This window comes from Crinia signifera, chromosome 1, assembly GCF_055691185.1.
Source record: "Crinia signifera chromosome 1, ASM5569118v1, whole genome shotgun sequence".
NCBI lineage: Eukaryota > Metazoa > Chordata > Amphibia > Anura > Myobatrachidae > Crinia > Crinia signifera.
In genome coordinates, this window is record NC_139217.1 from 73,057,325 (window position 1) to 73,080,372 (window position 23,048).

General features: G+C 46.8%; 1 protein-coding gene across 2 annotated transcripts in view; it reads right to left on the bottom strand.

The window, feature by feature from the left end:
• LOC146042532 (uncharacterized) overlaps positions 1–23,048 on the bottom strand; it is a 386,937-nt gene that overhangs the window by 59,368 nt on the left and 304,521 nt on the right. For both annotated transcript variants that reach the window (XM_083162688.1, XM_083162613.1), the window contains one exon: positions 21,206–21,311. In XM_083162688.1, coding sequence (XP_083018814.1) covers positions 21,206–21,311 — 106 coding nt within the window. The remainder of the gene's footprint in view (positions 1–21,205; positions 21,312–23,048) is intronic.

Genomic DNA, 23,048 nt, shown 5'->3' on the forward strand with positions numbered 1-23,048 from the left:
GAATATCTAATGAGCGGCTCGAGAGCTCCGGCCCCCTGCTGGCTGCTGTGTAAAAAAAAAAAAAACATGAATAAAAATAACATGCCCCTTCACAGAAAAAAATTCCTGATTTTTTTACACCAAAATTTAAAAAAAAAAACTTTTCATTTAAAAGTTCACATTCCAGTTCTCCATGAAAAGATGGAGAATTGCTACACGGAGAGAGACGGCGAAAATCACTTAGAAAGACGGCGAAAATATCACATTGAATAGGGTGGTTCACTTTTGGAGAGCAAAATGCTCCTTCCAACGCGAAAATAGCACAAACTCGCCATAAAACACGGCAAATTTTTCTCATTGAATATGGCCCATAATGTCCGTTCCTTGTTAGCTGCCGTGATTACAACACATAATGGGGGTTATTTTGGTTCACTCTTTCTGACAAATTCATTCTTAGATGGACAAAACCATGTGCACTGCAGGTGGGGCAGATGTTACTTGTGCAGAGAGAATTAGATTTGGGTGGGGTTTTACTTCAAAGTGAGATCTATATTGCAGTGTAAAAATAAAGCAGTCAGTATTTACCCTGCACAGAAACAAAATAACTCACCCAAATCTAATTCTCTCTGCACATCTGCCCCCCTGCAGTGGGGGTTATTTTGGTTCACTCTTTCTGACAAAATCCTTCTTAGATGGACAAAACCATGTGCACTGCAGGGGGGCAGATGTAAAATGTGCAGAGAGAATTAGATTTGGGTGAGTTATTTTGTTTCTGTGCAGGGAAAATACTGACTGCTTTCTTTTTACACTGCAATATAGATCTCACTTTGAAGTAAAACCCCACCCAAATCTAATTCTCTCTGCACAAGTAACATCTGCCCCACCTGCAATGCACATGGTTTTGTCCATCTAAGAAGGATTTTGTCAGAAAGAGTGAATGAGAATAACCCCCATTGCCTCGGAAAAGGAAAACATGTTGTGATGCAGACAAAGCGTTTGATAGGGCGGTCAGACCCCTTAAAAACAGGATTTATGAACATATTCGAAATATAAAAATTGGTTACAGGAAGCACAGCGTCTCATTACACTTTCTTGAATCTCATGGATCCAACCCAAAGGGACTCACATTCCAAGCCATAGAGTCACCTAATACCAACTGGAGGGGAGGGGATCATGTAGAAGTACTAAACAAAAGGGAGTTGTACTGGATTTTTACCCTAAAAACCCTACAACCCAATGGATTGAATATTGACTTCCATAATGGGCACCTAGGATAAAAGCTGCACATTTATTAACTACAAGCCTCATACTATTTGCAGTATGTACCTTGCATGGCATGGAATACTGTGCAAAGACAGTTCATTACTCCATGCAGTGAGTCATAGACACACCCACTCTCGACGTCGATACAACGCACCTGAGTGATAACTGACTTCACCTATCAAATCATTGGAGGCGTGACCTAACGCCCTATTTAGCCCACTCCACGATTGCACACTAGTATCCTTGAAAAAGGCCGAAATGCGTTGGACACAGCTACACACTCTCTTCAATTCCATCTCCAAGTCTCCTCCATAACAGGAGTCAAGATCACACAGCTCCGGCTGACTCTGACACTCCGGGCGCACGCTCTCCAGCTGAACCCGGAAGTGACGGAAGACGCCGTTGAGCAGTGTGCTACTGCTGCCGGCTGCGCAATTCTGCACCGATACCCTGACAGACCTCCGGCGTGGGACTGAATACCAACAAGACCAGGTATCGGGTAAGAGCTGAGTGTATCACCGGGTGGTTTGGGACGCCAACACCCGGCGACACTCACCCTCTCACCTTGACCTCACGCACAGACTGTCCTGTCTTTCACCGGACACTTGATCAGTGACTTACACTTCCAGTCTCCTGCATTCCCCACATCCTCAGTGCTAGCCCGTACTTACCATTGGACATTACCATCCAGTACTCTGTGTGCTAGTACGGCTCTGCGACTGCCTCTTCTGTGAGACATTATCACAGAGGCATTACCCCCCATCACCCCCCTCACGGCAATATCTCAGCCCTTCTGCCATCCAGTCTGCAACAAATACCACCGTGCAGCAGCTTCTGGTTTGGTCAGACGGGGTTCTATTGCATAATTTTATTATCTTCTGTATATCAAATAAACCTCTTAAAGGAACAACACGATTCTTCATTTTTACTGCATACCTGCCACATACATCAGTGTGTTACACAAGAGGTGAGCGCTAGGCTACCCACCTGCGATCATATATTAGACATGAGCGGGTATGGATCCCCGAGATTCGACAGAACCGAATATCGGGGATCCGGGTCAGATCCGAGTCGGCTCGGGAGTTCCCGCCTGAATTCCGGACCAATAACGAGGCCAAACGTCATCATCGCGTTGTCGGATTCTCGCGGGAGCGGGATCTTATAAAAGACGCACGCGCGCCCCGCCATCTTCACTCCAATCTTGGAGAGGGAAGAGGGTGGTTGGGAAGCTCCGTGTGCCCTGTGCTGTGCTCTGTGCCATGTGCTCCGCCCTGTGCCCTTACTGCCCTGTGCTGTGCTCCGTGCCATGTGCTCCGTGCTGTGCTGTGCTCCGTGACCTGCCCTGTGCCCTCACTGCCCTGTGCTGTGCTCCGTGACCTGCCCTGTGCCCTCACTGCCCTGTGCTGTGCTGTTCTCCGTGACCTGCCCTGTGCCCTCACTGCCCTGTGTTGTAGACTTGTATTGAGTCAGTGACTGTTTATAGGCCTGAGCCCTGTAGTGTGATTTAACTAACTAGGTGCTGCAGTGCTCACACGCAGGGGCTGCAGTGTCCACTGTCCAGGGGCTGTCCTGTGGCCCGTGCCCTGTTGTGATTTATTTATCCCTAAGCCCTGTGTTGTGATTTATTTAGCCCTGAACCCTATGTTTTTTGTGATTTAACTAAGTACAGTAAACCAGTGCTGCAGTGCTCACACGCAGGGGCTGCAGTGCTGCTGAGTAGTACACTGTGTACAGGGGCTGCAGTAATACAAGGGGCTGTGTCCAGTGTGACGGCCTATATCTTATCCATTGTCCAGTGTCACGAGTCACTCACGACATATATCCTGTGTCCTGTGTGACGACATATCCTGTGTCCAGTGTGACGACATATATCCTGTGTCCAGTGTCACAAGTCACAACATATATCCTGTGTCCAGTGTGACATGTAATGTGTGCTGGCATATATCCTGTGTCCAGTGTGACATGTAATGTGTGCCGGCATATATCCTGTGTCCAGCGTGACAAATATCCATTGTCCAGTGTGACGACATATATCCAGTGTCCAGTGTGACGGCATATATCCAGTGTCCAGTGTGACGGCATATATCCTGTGTCCAGTGTGACGACAATATATCCTGTGTCCAGTGTGACGACAATATATCCTGTGTCCAGTGTCACAAGTCCCAACATATATCCTGTGTCCAGTGTGACATGTAATGTGTGCCGGCATATATCCTGTGTCCAGCGTGACATATATCCATTGTCCAGCGTGACATATATCCAGTGTCCAGAGTGACGACATATATCCTGTGTCCAGTGTGACGACATATATCCAGTGTCCAGTGTGACGACATATATCCTGTGTCCAGTGTGATGACATATATCCTGTGTCCAGTGTCACAAGTCACAATATATATCCTATGTCCAGTGTGACATGTAATGTGTGCCGGCATATATCCTGTGTCCAGCGTGACATATATCCAGTGTCCAGTGTGACGACATATATCCTGTGTCCAGTGTGACGACATATATCCAGTTTTCAGTGTGACGACATATATCCAGTGTCCAGTGTGACGACATATATCCTGTGTCCAGTGTGACGACATATATTCTGTGTCCAGTGGGACGACATATATCCTGTGTCCAGTGTGACGACATATATCCTGTGTCCAGTGTGACGACATATATCCTGTGTCTAGTGTGACGACATATATCCAGTGTCCAGTGTGACGACATATATCCTGTGTCCAGTGTGACGACATATATCCTGTGTCCAGTGTGACGACATATATCCTGTGTCCAGTGTGATGACATATATCCTGTGTCCAGTGTGACGACATACTGTATATCCAGTGTCCAGTGGGATGAGATATATCCTGTGTCCAGTGTGACGACATATATCCTGTGTCCAGTGTGACGACATATATCCTGTGTCCAGTGTGACGACATACTGTATATCCAGTGTCCAGTGGGACGACATATATCCTGTGTCCAGTGTGACGACATATATCCTGTGTCCAGTGTGACGACATATATCCAGTTTTCAGTGTGACGACATATATCCAGTGTCCAGTGTGACGACATATATCCTGTGTCCAGTGTGACGACATATATCCTGTGTCCAGTGGGACGACATATATCCTGTGTCCAGTGTGACGACATATATCCTGTGTCCAGTGTGACGACATATATCCTGTGTCCAGTGTGACGACATATATCCAGTGTCCAGTGTGACGACATATATCCTGTGTCCAGTGTGACGACATATATCCTGTGTCCAGTGTGACGACATATATCCTGTGTCCAGTGTGACGACATATATCCTGTGTCCAGTGTGACGACATACTGTATATCCAGTGTCCAGTGGGATGACATATATCCTGTGTCCAGTGTGACGACATATATCCTGTGTCCAGTGTGACGACATACTGTATATCCAGTGTCCAGTGGGACGACATATATCCTGTGTCCAGTGTGACGACATATATCCTGTGTCCAGTGTGACGACATATATCCAGTGTCCAGTGTGACAGGGGCTGTGTCCAGTGTACAGGGGCTGTGTACAGGGGTTGTGTCCAGTGTACAGGGGTTGTGTCCAGTATACAGGAGCTGTGTACAGGAGCTGTGTCCAGTGTCCAGGGGCTGTGTCCAGTGTGACGGCTGTGTCCAGTGTACAGGAGCTGTGTCCCGGGGTGGTGTCCAGAGGCCGTGTCCATTGTCCAGTGTCCAGTGTGACGGCTGTGTCCAGTGTACAAGAGCTGTGTCCAGAGGCTGTGTCCATTGTCCAGGGGCTGTGTCCAGAGTGACGGGCTGTGTCCAGTGTACAAGAGCTGTAACCATTGTCCAGGGGCTGTGTCCAGGGTGACGGGCTGTGTCCAGTGTCCAGGGGCTGTGTCCAGGGGCAGTGTCCAGTGTCCAAGGGGCTGTGTCAAGTGTGACAGGCTGTGTCCAGTGTAAAGTAAGAAAAAGAAATAAAAGTAATAAATAAAATAAAAACACATTTTTGGAAGATATAGGAGGAGGAAATAGTGGGAGTGCTGAAGCTGCTACCACCAGTCATGACAAGGCCGATACCTCTTTGTATTTGCTGTTTGGAGCATTTCTCTTTTTTTGGGATAGTTTATTAAACTGCCACCCTGTCTGCCCCTGCAGTGCCGCTCTGCCAGGTTGGAAGTGTAAGGTCCACATGTTTGTGATGCCGACTGCTGTCGCTTAGCTTAGTCATCCAGCTACCTCGGTATACCCTTTTGGCCCAACTACAGTAAATGAAAACAATTTTGTAAGCTGTGAAGTGATCAAAATTGACTAGAAATGAGTGGAAACTAATGTTATTGAGGTCAATAATACTTTAGGGGCAAAAATAGGCCCAAATTCTGTTATTTTAGCCATTTTTAGCATTTTTTTTATAAAAATCCAGATCCAAAACCAAAACCCACAAGGGTGGTTTTACCAAAACCAATCCAGATCCAAAACACGAAGGGAGATCCAGATCCAAAACCCGAAAAAGTGGCCGCCGCACATCTCTAACATATATGCAAACGAACAGGTAGAACAACCCTTTATACCCCATTGGGATTTAGCATCACTACTACATGCTTCACCACAATCTAGACCAGACACAATTAAAGTTAATGTATTAATAGCATCCACATGCATAGCATGGAAAGCAATAAGATATAGGGGGAAATTTACCAATATGAAAAACCTAGTTTTTCGTATTGGTATTTTCCCTACGACTGCATACGACTGTTTAAGTCGTATGCAAAGTCGTGTTCCGGAGGATCAGTTACAAAGCAGTCATATACGACTGCTTTGTAACCCTCCGATGGTGTAATGATTCGTATTAGCGGCCGTATATACGGCTGCTAATACGAATTATTTCTAGCAGTCTGCACGGATCAGTCAGATCCGTGCAGGCTGCATGGTGTAAAAAAAATAGAAAAATTAAATAAATAAAAAAAAAAAACGGCGTGGGGTCCCCCCCACAGCCGAAACCAGCACCAGGCTGACAGAGCCTGGAGCCGGTAATTAAAAATCAGGGAACCCGACAAATAGGGTTTCCCCGATTTTTAACAACCAGCCCCAGGCTCCTGCTCTGGGGCTGGTTCCCAAAATACGGGGTACAAAATGACTAGGGGTCCCCCGTATTTCAAGAACCAGCCCCAGGCAAAACCAGCCAGCGGGTAATGCCACAGCCGGGGGGAGACTTTTTATGCAAGTCCCCCCGGCCAAAGCATTAACCCTACCGACCAGTCAGCCTGGCCAGGGGCCCTGGGGGAGTGGGGACCCCCCCAATAAAGGGGTCCCCCCCCTCCAGGACTTACCTGACCAGGCTGAAGCCTGGTGCTGTCCTCGATGCCCCTGGGCGGTGGGCATCGAGCTGATGGTTTTGTGTAAAAAATAGAATAAAAACCATTGTTTTTTACTGTGGCACTACAAGTGCCAGCAAGCCTCCCCAGCAAGCTGGGACTTGGATAACCACAAGTCCCAGCCTGCTGGGCATTAAAGGGCCCACTGGGTCTTGTAGTGCCACCGTAAAAAAAATAGTTAAATAAAACACACTGACACCCGTTTTAAATAAAAGTTTAATACACACATTACATACATACTGATACTTACCTTTCTTGATCCCGTAGGTAGCCCTGGTCCTGATGTCCTGTGTCGTCCTCCAGGTCCATGTCGGCTGTCTGCGTCGTCCTCCAGGTCCATGTCGACGGTCCGTGTCGTCCTCCAGGTCCATGGCGGTGTCCGGGTCCGAAGAAATCCATGTTGGAGCTGTGGAAGGAAATCCTACTCACCTGTTCCTGCGCTGAAGAAGTCTTCTCTTGATCCGACGTAGTCCAGGTAATCTTCCTGCTGTCGCCGGTCCCCGCTGTCTCCGCTGTCCGTGCATCGCGCTGAGGAGAGATGCTGAAGTTTCATATTCGGCGCCTCTCCTCAGACTGAATTCTATTGGCCGCCTAGCAGGCCAATCAGGAGCCGAGAAAGTCGGCTCCTGATTGGCCTGCTAGGCGGCCAATAGAATTCAGTCTGAGGAGAGGCGCCGAATATGAAACTTCAGCATCTCTCCTCAGCGCGATGCACGGACAGCGGAGACAGCGGGGACCGGCGACAGCAGGAAGATTACCTGGACTACGTCGGATCAAGAGAAGACTTCTTCAGCGCAGGAACAGGTGAGTAGGATTTCCTTCCACAGCTCCAACATGGATTTCTTCGGACCCGGACACCGCCATGGACCTGGAGGACGACACGGACCGTCGACATGGACCTGGAGGACGACGCAGACAGCCGACATGGACCTGGAGGACGACACAGGACATCAGGACCAGGGCTACCTACGGGATCAAGAAAGGTAAGTATCAGTATGTATGTAATGTGTGTATTAAACTTTTATTTAAAACGGGTGTCAGTGTGTTTTATTTAACTATTTTTTTTACGGTGGCACTACAAGACCCAGCGGGCCCTTTAATGCCCAGCAGGCTGGGACTTGTGGTTATCCAAGTCCCAGCTTGCTGGGGAGGCTTGCTGGCACTTGTAGTGCCACAGTAAAAAACAATGGTTTTTATTCTATTTTTTACACAAAACCATCAGCTCGATGCCCACCGCCCAGGGGCATCGAGGACAGCACCAGGCTTCAGCCTGGTCAGGTAAGTCCTGGAGGGGGGGGACCCCTTTATTGGGGGGGTCCCCACTCCCCCAGGGCCCCTGGCCAGGCTGACTGGTCGGTAGGGTTAATGCTTTGGCCGGGGGGACTTGCATAAAAAGTCTCCCCCCGGCTGTGGCATTACCCGCTGGCTGGTTTTGCCTGGGGCTGGTTCTTGAAATACGGGGGACCCCTAGTCATTTTGTCCCCCGTATTTTGGGAACCAGCCCCAGAGCAGGAGCCTGGGGCTGGTTGTTAAAAATCGGGGAAACCCTATTTGTCGGGTTCCCTGATTTTTAATTACCGGCTCCAGGCTCCGTCAGCCTGGTGCTGGTTTCGGCTGTGGGGGGGACCCCACGCCGTTTTTTTTTTTATTTATTTAATTTTTCTATTTTTTTACACCGAAGCCTGCACGGATCTGACTGATCCGTGCAGGCAAAAACGCAAATACGACATGAAAATGGTGTTCTATTTTCCTGTCGTATTTGCGTGGGTGTTTTACACCACTAAGCAGCCGTATTATCCATACGGCTGCTTAGTAAATCAGAAACCACCATTCTTTTGAATGGTGATTTCTGTCGTATTCTATCGATGGTGTAGACATTCGTATTTGTAACTACAAATACGAATGTTCCATCTTTAGGACTACGAATTGTTGTATTTTTGGGATTGTAAATCCCGAAAATACAAATTCGTAAAAAAAAGGTGTATTTCTCCCTACGAATACACCTTTTTTCTACGAATCCATTTTGGTAAATGTCCCCCATAAAGTCAAAATCTCAAGATCTGTATCTGTGTTTCTTTCATTATGGTGCAATCCCAAATTCACCTCATAAGACTTCCCCAATATTCCGCTTGTGGCATAATGGAGGCCTACGAAATCTACATATTTTCCTTCAATTAAACACGATGACTCTACTTACACACAGGGGCGGATTGGGAATTAAAACCAGCCCGGGAAATATCTTGAAGCAGCCCCAACGGGGGGAGCGTTGTTGCGCGCCGCAGGCGTGCCCGATTTTTTAGGGGTGTGGCCTATTTCAACGAGGCCACGCCCAATTTTTGCCGCTGTAAGGGTATGGCTAGTGGCTCTCTGAGCTGCTGGCTATGTACCCAGCCCCTCAGGCTGCAGAATAGGCTCATGCGTACAGCGTTTATTCTGCAGCCTGTGGGGCTGGGGAGATAGAGACAGGGGGTGGGTGACAGGGGGTCTCCCAACACAGTAGAGTGGCAGGGTGGAAGAAGATGCAGGGAGGGAGGGGGGACAGAGGGTGGCGTAGAATGCTGGGAGGGGAGATGCAGAGTGTGAGAACGAAGGGAGTGAGGACTTACACAGGGTGGCACAGGACGCAGAGTGTGAGGGGGGCATGGTGGCACAGGATGCAGGGTAGGAGGGGGAATGCAGAGTGGCAGGGGATGCAGGGAGGATAGTCACAAAGTGGTGGAGGATGCAGGGAGGGGAGACAGTGATGCCCATTATACATATGCCACACACCGTGATGCCCATTATACATATGCCACACACGGCGATGCCCATTATACATATGCCACACATCCTGATGCCATTATACATATACCGTACACCATGATGCCCATTATACATATACCACACACCGTGATGCCCATTATACATATGCCGCACACCCTGATGCCCATTATACATATGCCGCACACCGTGATGCCCATTATACATATGGCGCACACATCCTGATGCCCATTATACATATGCAGCACACAGTGATGTCATTATACATATGCCGCACACCGTGATGCCCATTATACATATGCCGTACACCTTGATGCCCATTATACATATGCCGCACACAGATGCCCATTATACATATGCCGCACACAGATGCCCATTATACATATGCCGCACACAAATGCCCATTATACATATGCCGCACACCGTGATGCCCATTATACATATGCCGCACACAGATGCCCATTATACATGTGCCGCACACAGATGCCCATTATACATATGCCACACACAAATGCCCATTATACATATGCCGCACACCGTGATGCTCATTATACATATGCCGCACACAGATGCCCATTATACATATGCCGCACACAGATGCCCATTATACATATGCCGCACACAGATGCCCATTATACATATGCCGCACACAGATGCCCATTATACATATGCCGCACACCGTGATGCCCATTATACATATGCTGCACACCCTGATGCCCATACATATATATATATTTATATATATATATATATATATATATATATATATAAAAAAGGGGGGTTGTCCAGAGTGCGCTCTAATGGTACCACCTAGCCAGAAAGGGTATATAGTCCCAAATTGGTGTGATCCTGCAGTCACTTATATTCAGACGGAGTGTTCGTATACTTCAAAATAATACCGAAGACTTCGAATATGAAAAGCAGTTCTTTATTGGAAGCCCAACGCGTTTCGTATACACGACTTCATCAGGGGCAAAGGCAAGGCCTGATATGGCCAGAAATCCAGACAAAGGCAAAAATGGGCAGTGTCCCTTTACACGTACAGTTAAAATCAGTGTGGGTGGGTATGGAAGCTTAACGCCAAGGATAATAAATCCAAATATAACTCCTTCAGAGGACAAGAAGGTGTATATAACCAAGGGGGTGGGATCCAAGGTGTGGGTTTAACCCACAGACTAGAGGGAAAGGGCTTCCTTTCTCACACTCAGCAAATAAAATCAAATATAATAGAATCCGCAGTAGGCGAATATGGATGCTTACTCCACTGCAAACCAGGATATTAACTTTGTCTTGTGTATATTGTATGTGATTATCACAGGCGTGCGCACAGGGGGTGCCAGGGGTGCACAGGCACCTCCTAATGACTGGCACCCCCGCACGATTGCTGCACCTCCTAGTGGCCGCTGGTCTGGGAGGAAGTCCCCAGTCATCACAAGGCTGCAGCCGCTCAGAGGAGAGTTCCACGATTTGCAGGTAGAAAGGGGGCGGGGCTTAATGCCGCGAAATGCCCGCCCTATCAGATACCTCACTCCGCTCAATTCAGGACAGGTAGTGTGCTCTCCCTCCTGCCTCCTCTCCCTAAAACTCTCCCTCTCTCTCACACACACACTCTGCCCCCCCCTATCTATGACACTCTGCTCTCCCTGACACTGATACCCCTCTCCATGCAGTCTGCCCCCCCCCCCCTTGCCATGGCACTCTGCCCCCTCTCTCCCTGACACTGCTCCCTCTCACTCTCTGAAACTGCCCCCCCTCTCCCTGACACTGCTCACTCTCTGACACTGCCCCCCTCCCCATATGCATGGCACTCTGACCCCCATCTCCATGGTACTCTGCCCCCTCGTTCTCCATGGCATTCTGCCCCCCCCTTCTCCATGGCACTTTCCCCCCCTATCTCCCTGCCACTGCTTCCTCTCTCTCTTTGACTCTTCCCCCCTTCTCCATGGCACTCTGCCCCCCCCCCCTCTGCATGGCACTCTGCTCCCCCTCTCCATGGCACTCTGCCCCCACTCTCCCTGACACTGCTCCCACTCTCTCTCTCTGTCCCCCCTCTCCATGGCATTCTGTCCCCCCCCCTCTCAATGACACTCTGCTCCCCCCCCTCCATGGCACTCTTTTCTCTCTCTCTCTCTCTCTCTCTCTCTCTCTCTCTCTCTCTCTCTGTCTCTCTTTCACACTTCCCCCCCTCTCCATGGCACTCTGCCCTCTCTCTCTGACACTGCCTCTCAATGGCACTCTGCCCTCTCTCTCTGACACTGTCTCTCCATGGCACTCTGTCCCCCTCTCCATGGCACTCTGTCCCCATCCACTGTGTGTCCGGCGCATGCGCAGAAGCTAAAGAAGGACACTGGGGAAGCAACCGGCAACATTTAAATTTACACGGCTGGCCAACATCTGGCTGCACTGACTGCTGCCTGTCCATGTCCAGCCAGTCCCAGTATGCCCAGTCCACTGCCCCAGTAAGTTAATGCCAAGTGCTGTGCTACTGTGCTCCAGCCCTGCGTGTGCTGTTCCAGAGACCTCCTGAGCCCTCCGGGCATGTTATCCCCATGGCATTGAGCATGAAAGCCCTGGCATCAAGCATGAAACCTCTAGCAATTAACATGTAGGTAAGCAATACTTATGAGGTATCATATTTAATAGCCCTTATGGTGTGTAGTATAATATGTAATGGGCATTAAGGCATGTGGCATAATGTGTAATGGGCATCACTTATGTCAAATAATGTGTAATATGCATCATAGTCTGTGGTGTAACATGTAAGGGGCATCATGGTCTGAGGCGTAATGGGCATTACAGTGTGAGGCGCAACATGTAATGGGCATCAGTGTGAAGTGCAACGTGTAATGAGCATCACAATGTGAGGCGCAACATATAATGGGCATTATGGTGTGTGATGGAATGGGCATTACGGTGTGTGGTGTAATGGGCATCATGGTGTGAGGTGTAATGGGCATCATGGTGTGAGGTGTAATGTGTAAAGGGCATCACGGTCTGAGGCGTAACGTGTAAGGGGCATCATGGTGTGAGGGGTAACGGGCATCACAGTGTGAGGCGCAACGTGTAATGGGCATCACAGTATGAGGCGCAACATGTAATCAGCATTACGGTGTGTGGTGTAATGTGTGATGGACATTATGGTGTGTGGCGTAATGTGTAATGGACATTATGGTGTGTGGCGTAATGTGTAATGGGCATTACAGTGTGATGAGTAATGGGCATTATGGTGTGTGACATAACATGTAATAAGCATTATGGCATGTTGTATACTGTGTAATGGGTGTGTAATGTGTAATAGGCATAACGGTGTAAATTTTTGGCGTGCACCGTCCCTATTTTACAAAAAATTGGCAAGCCCTGGCATAATGTGTAATGTCTGTAATGCCATACGGTGTGTGGCATTATGTGAAATGAGCATTACTGTGTGTGGCATGTGTGATGGGCATTATGGTGTGTGGCATTAAGTGTAATGGGCATTATGTTGAATGTCATAATGCGTGATGGGCATTACTGTGTGTGCCATTGTGTGTAATGGGCATTACTGTGTGTGCCATTATGTGTAATGGGCATTACTGTGTGTGCCATTATGTGTAATGGGCATTAATGTGTGTGGCATTATGTGTGATGGTTATTATGGTGTGTGGCTTTATGTGGAATGGGCATTACAGTGCGTGGCATTACAGTGTGTGCCATTATGTGTAATGGGCATTACAGTGTAGATTTTTGCAGAGCGCCTTTGGCATGCAATGTCCCTGTGTCTAGTATATGTGTGGGAGAATGATCCACTCTCAAGTGCATATACATAAATAAGTCACCTTCTATTTAGTTTGCATTGATGCCCAGTAGGCGGTGATGGACACGCCCAGTAGACTGTGATGGACACACCCCTCCAATGGTGCACCCCCTAAGAAAATGGGCTGCGCACACCTATGGTGATTATTATTATAATAATTTTATTTATAAGGCGCCACAAGTGTTTCACAGCGCCGTACAAAGGAACAATCCTGTGTCCAGTGTGACGACATATATCCTGTGTCCAGTGTGACGACATACTGTATATCCAGTGTCCAGTGGGATGACATATATCCTGTGTCCAGTGTGACGACATATATCCTGTGTCCAGTGTGACGACATACTGTATATCCAGTGTCCAGTGGGACGACATATATCCTGTGTCCAGTGTGACGACATATATCCTGTGTCCAGTGTGACGACATATATCCAGTGTCCAGTGTGACAGGGGCTGTGTCCAGTGTACAGGGGCTGTGTACAGGGGTTGTGTCCAGTGTACAGGGGTTGTGTCCAGTATACAGGAGCTGTGTACAGGAGCTGTGTCCAGTGTCCAGGGGCTGTGTCCAGGGGCAGTGTCCAGTGTGACGGCTGTGTCCAGTGTACAGGAGCTGTGTCCCGGGGTGGTGTCCAGAGGCCGTGTCCATTGTCCAGAGGCCGTGTCCATTGTCCAGGGGCCGTGTCCATTGTCCAGGGGCTGTGTCCAGGGTAACGGGCTGTGTCCATTGTCCAGGGGCTGTGTCCAGGGTGACGGGCTGTGTCCAGTGTCCAGGGGCAGTGTCCAGTGTGAAGGCTATGTCCAGTGTACAGGAGCTGTGTCCAGAGGCTGTGTCCAGTGTGACGGCTGTGTCCATTGTCCAGGTGCTGTATCCAGTGTGACGGCTGTGTCCAGTGTACAAGAGCTGTGTCCAGAGGCTGTGTCCATTGTCCAGGGGCTGTGTCCAGAGTGACGGGCTGTGTCCAGTGTACAAGAGCTGTAACCATTGTCCAGGGGCTGTGTCCAGGGTGACGGGCTGTGTCCAGTGTCCAGGGGCTGTGTCCAGGGGCAGTGTCCAGTGTCCAAGGGGCTGTGTCAAGTGTGACAGGCTGTGTCCAGTGTAAAGTAAGAAAAAGAAATAAAAGTAATAAATAAAATAAAAACACATTTTTGGAAGATATAGGAGGAGGAAATAGTGGGAGTGCTGAAGCTACTACCACCAGTCATGACAAGGCCGATACCTCTTTGTATTTGCTGTTTGGAGCATTTCTCTTTTTTTGGGATAGTTTATTAAACTCCAACCCTGTCTGCCCCTGCAGTGCCGCTCTGCCAGGTTGGAAGCGTAAGGTCCACATGTTTGTGATGCCGACTGCTGTCGCTTAGCTTAGTCATCCAGCTACCTCGGTATACCCTTTTGGCCCAACTACAGTAAATGAAAACAATTTTGTAAGCTGTGAAGTGATCAAAATTGACTAGAAATGAGTGGAAACTAATGTTATTGAGGTCAATAATACTTTACGGGCAAAAATAGGCCCAAATTCTGTTATTTTAGCCATTTTTAGCATTTTTTCATAAAAATCCAGATCCAAAACCAAAACCCACAAGGGTGGTTTTGCCAAAACCAATCCAGATCCAAAACACGAAGGGAGATCCAGATCCAAAACCAAAACCCGAAAAAGTGGCCGCCGCACATCTCTAACATATATGCAAACGAACAGGTAAAACAACCCTTTATACCCCATTGGGATTTAGCATCACTACTACATGCTTCACCACAATCTAGACCAGACACAATTAAAGTTAATGTATTAATAGCATCCACATGCATAGCATGGAAAGCAATAAGATATAAAGTCAAAATCTCAAGATCTGTATCTGTGTTTCTTTCATTATGGTGCAATCCCAAATTCACCTCATAAGACTTCCCCAATATTCCGCTTGTGGCATAATGGAGGCCTACGAAATCTACATATTTTCCTTCAATTAAACACGATGACTCTACTTACACACAGGGGCGGATTGGGAATTAAAACCAGCCCGGGAAATATCTTGAAGCAGCCCCAACGGGGGGAGCGTTGTTGCGCGCCGCAGGCGTGCCCGATTTTTTAGGGGTGTGGCCTATTTCAACGAGGCCACGCCCAATTTTTGCCGCTGTAAGGGTATGGCTAGTGGCTCTCTGAGCTGCTGGCTATGTACCCAGCCCCTCAGGCTGCAGAATAGGCTCATGCGTACAGCGTTTATTCTGCAGCCTGTGGGGCTGGGGAGATAGAGACAGGGGGTGGGTGACAGGGGGTCTCCCAACACAGTAGAGTGGCAGGGTGGAAGAAGATGCAGGGAGGGAGGGGGGGACAGAGGGTGAAGTAGAATGCTGGGAGGGGAGATGCAGAGTGTGAGAACGAAGGGAGTGAGGACTTACACAGGGTGGCACAGGACGCAGAGTGTGAGGGGGGCATGGTGGCACAGGATGCAGGGTAGGAGGGGGAATGCAGAGTGGCAGGGGATGCAGGGAGGATAGTCACAAAGTGGTGGAGGATGCAGGGAGGGGAGACAGTGATGCCCATTATACATATACCACACACCGTGATGCCCATTATACATATGCCACACACGGCGATGCCCATTATACATATGCCACACATCCTGATGCCATTATACATATGCCGTACACCATGATGCCCATTATACATATACCACACACCGTGATGCCCATTATACATATGCCGCACACCCTGATGCCCATTATACATATGCCGCACACCTTGATGCCCATTATACATATGGCGCACACCCTGATGCCCATTATACATATGCAGCACACAGTGATGTCATTATACATATGCCGCACACCGTGATGCCCATTATACATATGCCGCACACCGTGATGCCCATTATACATATGCCGCACACAGATGCCCATTATACATGTGCCGCACACAGATGCCCATTATACATATGCCGCACACAGATGCCCATTATACATATGCCGCACACCGTGATGCTCATTATACATATGCCGCACACAGATGCCCATTATACATATGCCGCACACAGATGCCCATTATACATATGCCGCACACAGATGCCCATTATACATATGCTGCACACAGATGCCCATTATACATATGCCGCACACCGTGATGCCCATTATACATATGCTGCACACTCTGATGCCCATACATATATATATATATATATATAAAAAAGGGGGGTTGTCCAGAGTGCGCTCTAATGGTACCACCTAGCCAGAAAGGGTATATAGTCCCAAATTGGTGTGATCCTGCAGTCACTTATATTCAGACGGAGTGTTCGTATACTTCAAAATAATACCGAAGACTTCGAATATGAAAAGCAGTTCTTTATTGGAAGCCCAACGCGTTTCGTCTACACGACTTCATCAGGGGCAAAGGCAAGGCCTGATATGGCCAGAAATCCAGACAAAGGCAAAAATGGGCATTGTCCCTTTACACGTACAGTTAAAATCAGTGTGGGTGGGTATGGAAGCTTAACGCCAAGGATAATAAATCCAAATATAACTCCTTCAGAGGACAAGAAGGTGTATATAACCAAGGGGGTGGGATCCAAGGTGTGGGTTTAACCCACAGACTAGAGGGAAAGGGCTTCCTTTCTCACACTCAGCAAATAAAATCAAATATAATAGAATCCGCAGTAGGCGAATATGGATGCTTACTCCACTGCAAACCAGGATATCCTGGTTTGCAGTGGAGTAAGCATCCATATTCGCCTACTGCGGATTCTATTATATTTGATTTTATTTGCTGAGTGTGAGAAAGGAAGCCCTTTCCCTCTAGTCTGTGGGTTAAACCCACACCTTGGATCCCACCCCCTTGGTTATATACACCTTCTTGTCCTCTGAAGGAGTTATATTTGGATTTATTATCCTTGGCGTTAAGCTTCCATACCCACCCACACTGATTTTAACTGTACGTGTAAAGGGACACTGCCCATTTTTGCCTTTGTCTGGATTTCTGGCCATATCAGGCCTTGCCTTTGCCCCTGATGAAGTCGTGTATACGAAACGCGTTGGGATTCCAATAAAGAACTGCTTTTCATATTCGAAGTCTTCGGTATTATTTTGAAGTATACGAACACTCCGTCTGAATATAAGTGACTGCAGGATCACACCAATTTGGGACTATATACCCTTTCTGGCTAGGTGGTACCATTAGAGCGCACTCTGGACAAACCCCCTTTTTTGCATTCTATCTTGTCTCTCACTAACAGGAGAGTCGTTCCAGAGGTGCAGCTGGTCGAAAGACCCACTCTAAGCGCAATTCCTGACCACATTGTTTGTTTTATATATATATATATATATATATATATATATATATATATACACACATATATATATATATATATATATATATATATACACATACATACATATATATATAATATATATATATAATATATATAGATATACACACACACACACTATATATATATATATATATAGTATATGTATATATTTTGTGTGCATTATAGTTTTAACAATTAACACATTAGTGGCAGTGGGCGACTACTCACTTAGTGATGTTTTTTTTTTCTTGTGTTCCCTGCTGCTGCGGGCAGGTGAGCTGGCTGGTGAGTTTGGACGGGCAGGAGTAGGCGGAGCAGCAAGCGGCAGGGAGGGTGGGCGCCGGGCGGACTAACTGACAGTCAGGTCAGTGAGGAGGGCGGCGGACATTACTCACCGAGTCACCGCCGCCGCGCTTCCGTCGGCATCCAGCGGCCGCAGACAGTGCAGCATTGCCCAAAACAAATATGTCCGCCGCATCTGTGCATTTAATATATGCATATATGCGGCGGCCATATTTGTTTTGGGCATTGCTGCCGTTGGTGACCAGGCTGGGCTGCGGCCACTTCTAACAAAGGTAAGCGGCCCAGCCTGAGTGAAATCTGGTCTGGCCCACCGGGAAACGGCCCGGTTTCCCGGTGGGCCAATCCACCTCTGCTTACACATTCCCAGACAAAAGAAAAATATCCCTTACTAGATATTCCTATATTTTAGTTGTTACAGGCCTGCAGTAATGTGCAAACGACCATTTCTTCCCTGACAGAACTGGATAAAAAGAATGGTCTAGATAGATGGAGCAATAAGATATAAAACAGGGGAAGGTTTTTCCACCTCATTAATATAGGCCCACTCTCGATCACTGCTAAATATTGACGCTGGCACAGTGGGATTGCTACAGTGGCAGACAGACTTCCCTGACCTGACAATGGTGGACATCTTGAATGCCAACGTAAAATTAAACAAGCAGTTGGTGTCTGTCTCATATTCAGAAATGCATCATAAAATTTTGCACAGATCCTACTACACACCAAAATTGGTCTAAGGGCTACCGCATCTTACTTAAAAAATTGGCCGCGTCAACCAAGAAAACCATTCTTTCTCAATGGATTTAACCTGACTCGATATCATTAACTCTAATGCATCCTCAAATCTGCATATTTGTTCTCTATGAACTGGACAGACACCACACTCCAGAAAGACAAATTGACAGGTCGTTTTTTTAAAATGTGGCTACCATATATTCATACACGGTCATCACCTATTAAAGATGCACTTCGTAAATGTTTTCAAATTACCACTTGGTATAACATGGACGTGATTGCCGCAGGTATCCCATTTTGACCTGTTTAACGACCCATTTCAATTAATTGAATCTAATTTTTTCATATTTCATGAAGGTCTGTTATAGTCTTGTTTTATTATGATTACACTTTGTTAGGAAAAAAATATATAAAACATTGACATCTTTGTTATTGTCACCTCTAGTCACGATCGCATAGTCACAATTTATAATGAAGCTTTTTTTTCAAAGCATTGTATCACCAGGATAATGTAATGTAACTTTTCCTGTAATGATTGGAGATATGTTTCATTTTGCATCCATCAATTTATGTCTAATATTCAATAAAATCCATATTAGAAAAAAAAAGATTAACTTTGTCTTGTGTATATTGTATGTGATTATTATTATTATAATTTTATTTATAAGGCGCCACAAGTGTTTCACAGCGCCGTACAAACGAACAATACAGGGAGACAAAGCTTGGCATAACATTGAATAAATAACAAGAATACAGTACAAATAAAGAGCGCCACAGATCAATACACATTACAGCTTGGATATAAGTAGTGAGGACTCAATCAACATACAACTAGAGGCTAGATGCCAATGAAGATGGCCACTGAGTGTTGGAGTATAGGAGAGCTGTGAGTGACATGTGAAGAGAAGAGGGCTTTGACAACAGGAGGGAAGAGGGCCCTACTCGGAGGAGCTTACAATCTAGTAGGAAGGGGAGACAGACAGATTACAAGAGGTGCAAGCAAGTGGGTGGTGGTTAGATAGCAGGATATAAACAGGCAAGGGGTCGGAGAACCATCTGGTTTATGCAGTGGAAGGGTATGCTTTGATGAATAGGTGAGTTTTCAGTGCCCGTTTGAAGCTTTGCAAGGTCGGGGAGAGTCTAATGGAGCGAGGGAGTGCGTTCCACTGAAGGGGTGCAGCACGGGCAAAGTCCTGTACTCTAGCATGGGAAGCAGTGATCAGGGTGGAGGAGAGACGACAGTCTCCAGCCGACCGTAGAGGGCAGGAGGGTGTATGAATGGAGATGAGGTTAGAGATATATGGAGCAATGGAATTAGAGATGGCCCTGTATGTGAGTGTGAGGTGTTTGAAGAGGATTCTGTAGGGGAATGGAAGCCAGTGCAGATTTTGTTGAAGGGGAGTGGCAGAATTAGAGCGGCGGGAGAGGAAGATAAGCCTGGCTGCAGCATTGAGGACAGATTGGAGAGGAGCCAGTTGGGATTGAGCGAGGCCGGTGAGGAGAACATTGCAGTAGTTGAGCCGTGAGATGACTAATGAGTGGATGATCAGATAGTTGCACTCTGTGAGAGAAAGCGCCTGATGCGAGCAATGCGAGCAAAATTTTATTATCACAATGTTTGCATCAATGTCAACAATTTGTTGTACCCGTTACAATATGTTGCGACAGTTTTGTGTCTTGGACATGTATTGCTAAAACTTTTGTGATTAGCGGTCAATAAAATTCTTTAATAAAAAAAAATGTTTGAGATACTCAGAGGAGTAATTAATATATAGATCTATGGTCAGTGTAAAAAGACGACATCCATTTGGCAGATACAGTATGTGCATCATATCTATAGCTGCAATCATTAGGGAGAGGGGTAAGAGGGAGTTCTTTTTATCTGGGATGGTTTAGGGAAGGAGAGGGGGCAGGTGTACATAGGGCCTGATTCAGACCTTTTAGTAAGGCTGCAATTTTTGAATATGGACAAACCATGCTGCACTGCAGGTGGGGCAGATGTAATATGTTCAGAGAGAGTTAGATTTGGTGGAGTTTCTGTGCAGGGTAAATATTGGCTGCTTTATTCTTACACTTTTTAACACCCCCCCCCCCCCCAAATCTAACTCTAATGTTACATCTGCCCCAACTGCAGTGCAGCATGGTTCTGTCCATCTTGTCCATTTTGTCCAGCCTTGCTAACAGATGTGAATCAGGCCCATAGAGAGAGGAGCAGCAGCAGTCTCATCTCTCTCTCTCTCTCTTCATGCACGATACCCTGTTGCAGCTGCACTGCTATACAGAGGACAGCTATAGTCATATAGTGGGGTGGTGATCGCCACTGTCAGCTGGATCTGCCTCACCTTAAGTGCATGGTGCCACACATAGGGGGAAATTTACTAAGATGGGAGTACTATTTCACATTGGATGTTGCTATGGGCAACCAATCAGATCTGGTCTATTATCTTCTAGAGGGCGCTAAATAAATAAGTCGATTCTGATTGGTTGCCCATAGCAACTCCCATCTTAGTAAATTGGCCCATACTGGTTTTTTTTACATGTTTTGAACGGCAGAGCATGATCATGCCCCCCCCCCCTATTTGGTCCCCCATTCTGGTTTTGCTTTCTTTTTAGTAATATGCAATATGACATATACCAGATGGTAATATAGTAAAATACTAACTATGATATTTATATGTAAGTTGGCAATAAGAAACATTTCGCTATTATGGATATAAAATACACCACTACTCACCAGCTCGTTTACATCATTACACAGCATTTTCTCTATTGCTTCCCTCAGATCAATCTCTAATTCATCAGCTCCTGTGTTTAGGTTGTCTTCAAACATGTCCTTAAAACTATTAAATAAATAATAATACAAAAAATCAGGGGTTTAGTAACAATTTAACTAATACTATAGTGAATGTGAAGTACAAATACGAATATATCAACATTAAATATAACTCAGGCCCAACCTTAACATGCTGGAAGGCAATTCGTAGTTCTCTGTCTATCTCCTCACTCTCATCCCCTTACATGGCTTTCCTATATGACAAACGTTTCCCCCCCGGGATTAGAGCCCAACAAATTTAGGCCGTGGTATAAAGTTGGTATTTTCCGCATGGGACAGCTGGTGAGTAGGGGGAAGGTGATCTCTTTTGAGGACTTGCGCGGGAAGTGGAATCTACCGGCAAGCGACTTTTGGCGTTACCTTCAAACCCGCCATTTTCTGTCGTCACTAGATCCCATTGCCTCTCGGTCCCCCACCTTAACTCCCTTTGAATTCCTGTGCTCATCTGAAGAGTCACCTTCCCGCCCTATATCCATGATCTACAACCTCCTCCTAGATGACGCTAGCCATGATCCCCCCTGCTTCACTAAAAGGTGGAATGAAGACCTGAAGACTGACCTAACGGATGCCAAATGGGAAAAAATCCTCCAACTTGCCCATGTTTGTTCCCCCAGCATACTGGTAGTGGAGACACAATATAAATTATTGTCATGGTGGTATAGATGTCCCGATACTATATCTAAGATGAGACCAGGTATACCCAATATTTGTTGGCGTTGCTCCTTGGGCCCCGGAAACCCCCACCATATTTGGTGGGACTGTCCCTTACTACAACCTTACTGGAAATATGTTATCTCTATCTCCACAAAGATACTGGGTGAAGCGGTTTCTTCAAGACCCCTGTTCTGGCTGTTTCCCTATTCGTATGGCTCTATCCCAAGATATAAAAAATCCCTCTTATGCCGCTTAAACAACGCAGCAAAGGCAGTTATTCCTGTACGCTGGAGATCCTCTTATTCCCCAACAATCAAAGAGTGGTTCCTCAGAATAGATATGTACATGGACATGGCGGATATAGTGTCTTCTGCTGCAGACGATTATGACTCCTTCAGAGATACCTGGGCCAGGTGGCTAACATTTAAAGACTCTCCCTCATACGGGACAGCACTGGAGTATATCCCCTCCACACCGCCTTAGCTAGATTTTGTTAAAGTTACTATGTACCCAGGCTTTGGCATATATACACCCAAATTAAAATATATGTATAATACCTTCTCTATATGTGATTTGATTGTAATTGCTGTTATGTATCGGATCTGTCCCCCCCCCCCCACCTCCCTCCTCTCTAACCCCTGACTTCACTCACTACTCCCTCTTCCCTCCCCTCATTTCTGTATGCCCCCTTCCCTGCGATACTCTACGTTATATTACATGATGTTGTTGATGGTATCATTTTTGCTGTACCGCAACTTTGTTTACTATGTTCAACTAAATTTTAATAAACATATTTTGCTCTAAATATAACTCAGATAACAATCACATGACCCATCTAGTGCGACCTCATTTTCTGTTCGTTTTGTGATGGGTCGCCGACTGTGCTGGTCATCTTCCGTGCTTTTCCTGCCATCGTGAAAGCGTGCATACCATTCGAAAGTACGGGAGCGGGACATAGCAGCATCTCCATATGCAATTTTCAGTAACTCGTCGGTTTCACTCTGCGTTTTCCCAATTTTGAAACAAAACTTGATATTCACTCTTTGCTCCATCACCGACCGTGACACGCGCTCTAATGAACCACCTGCGT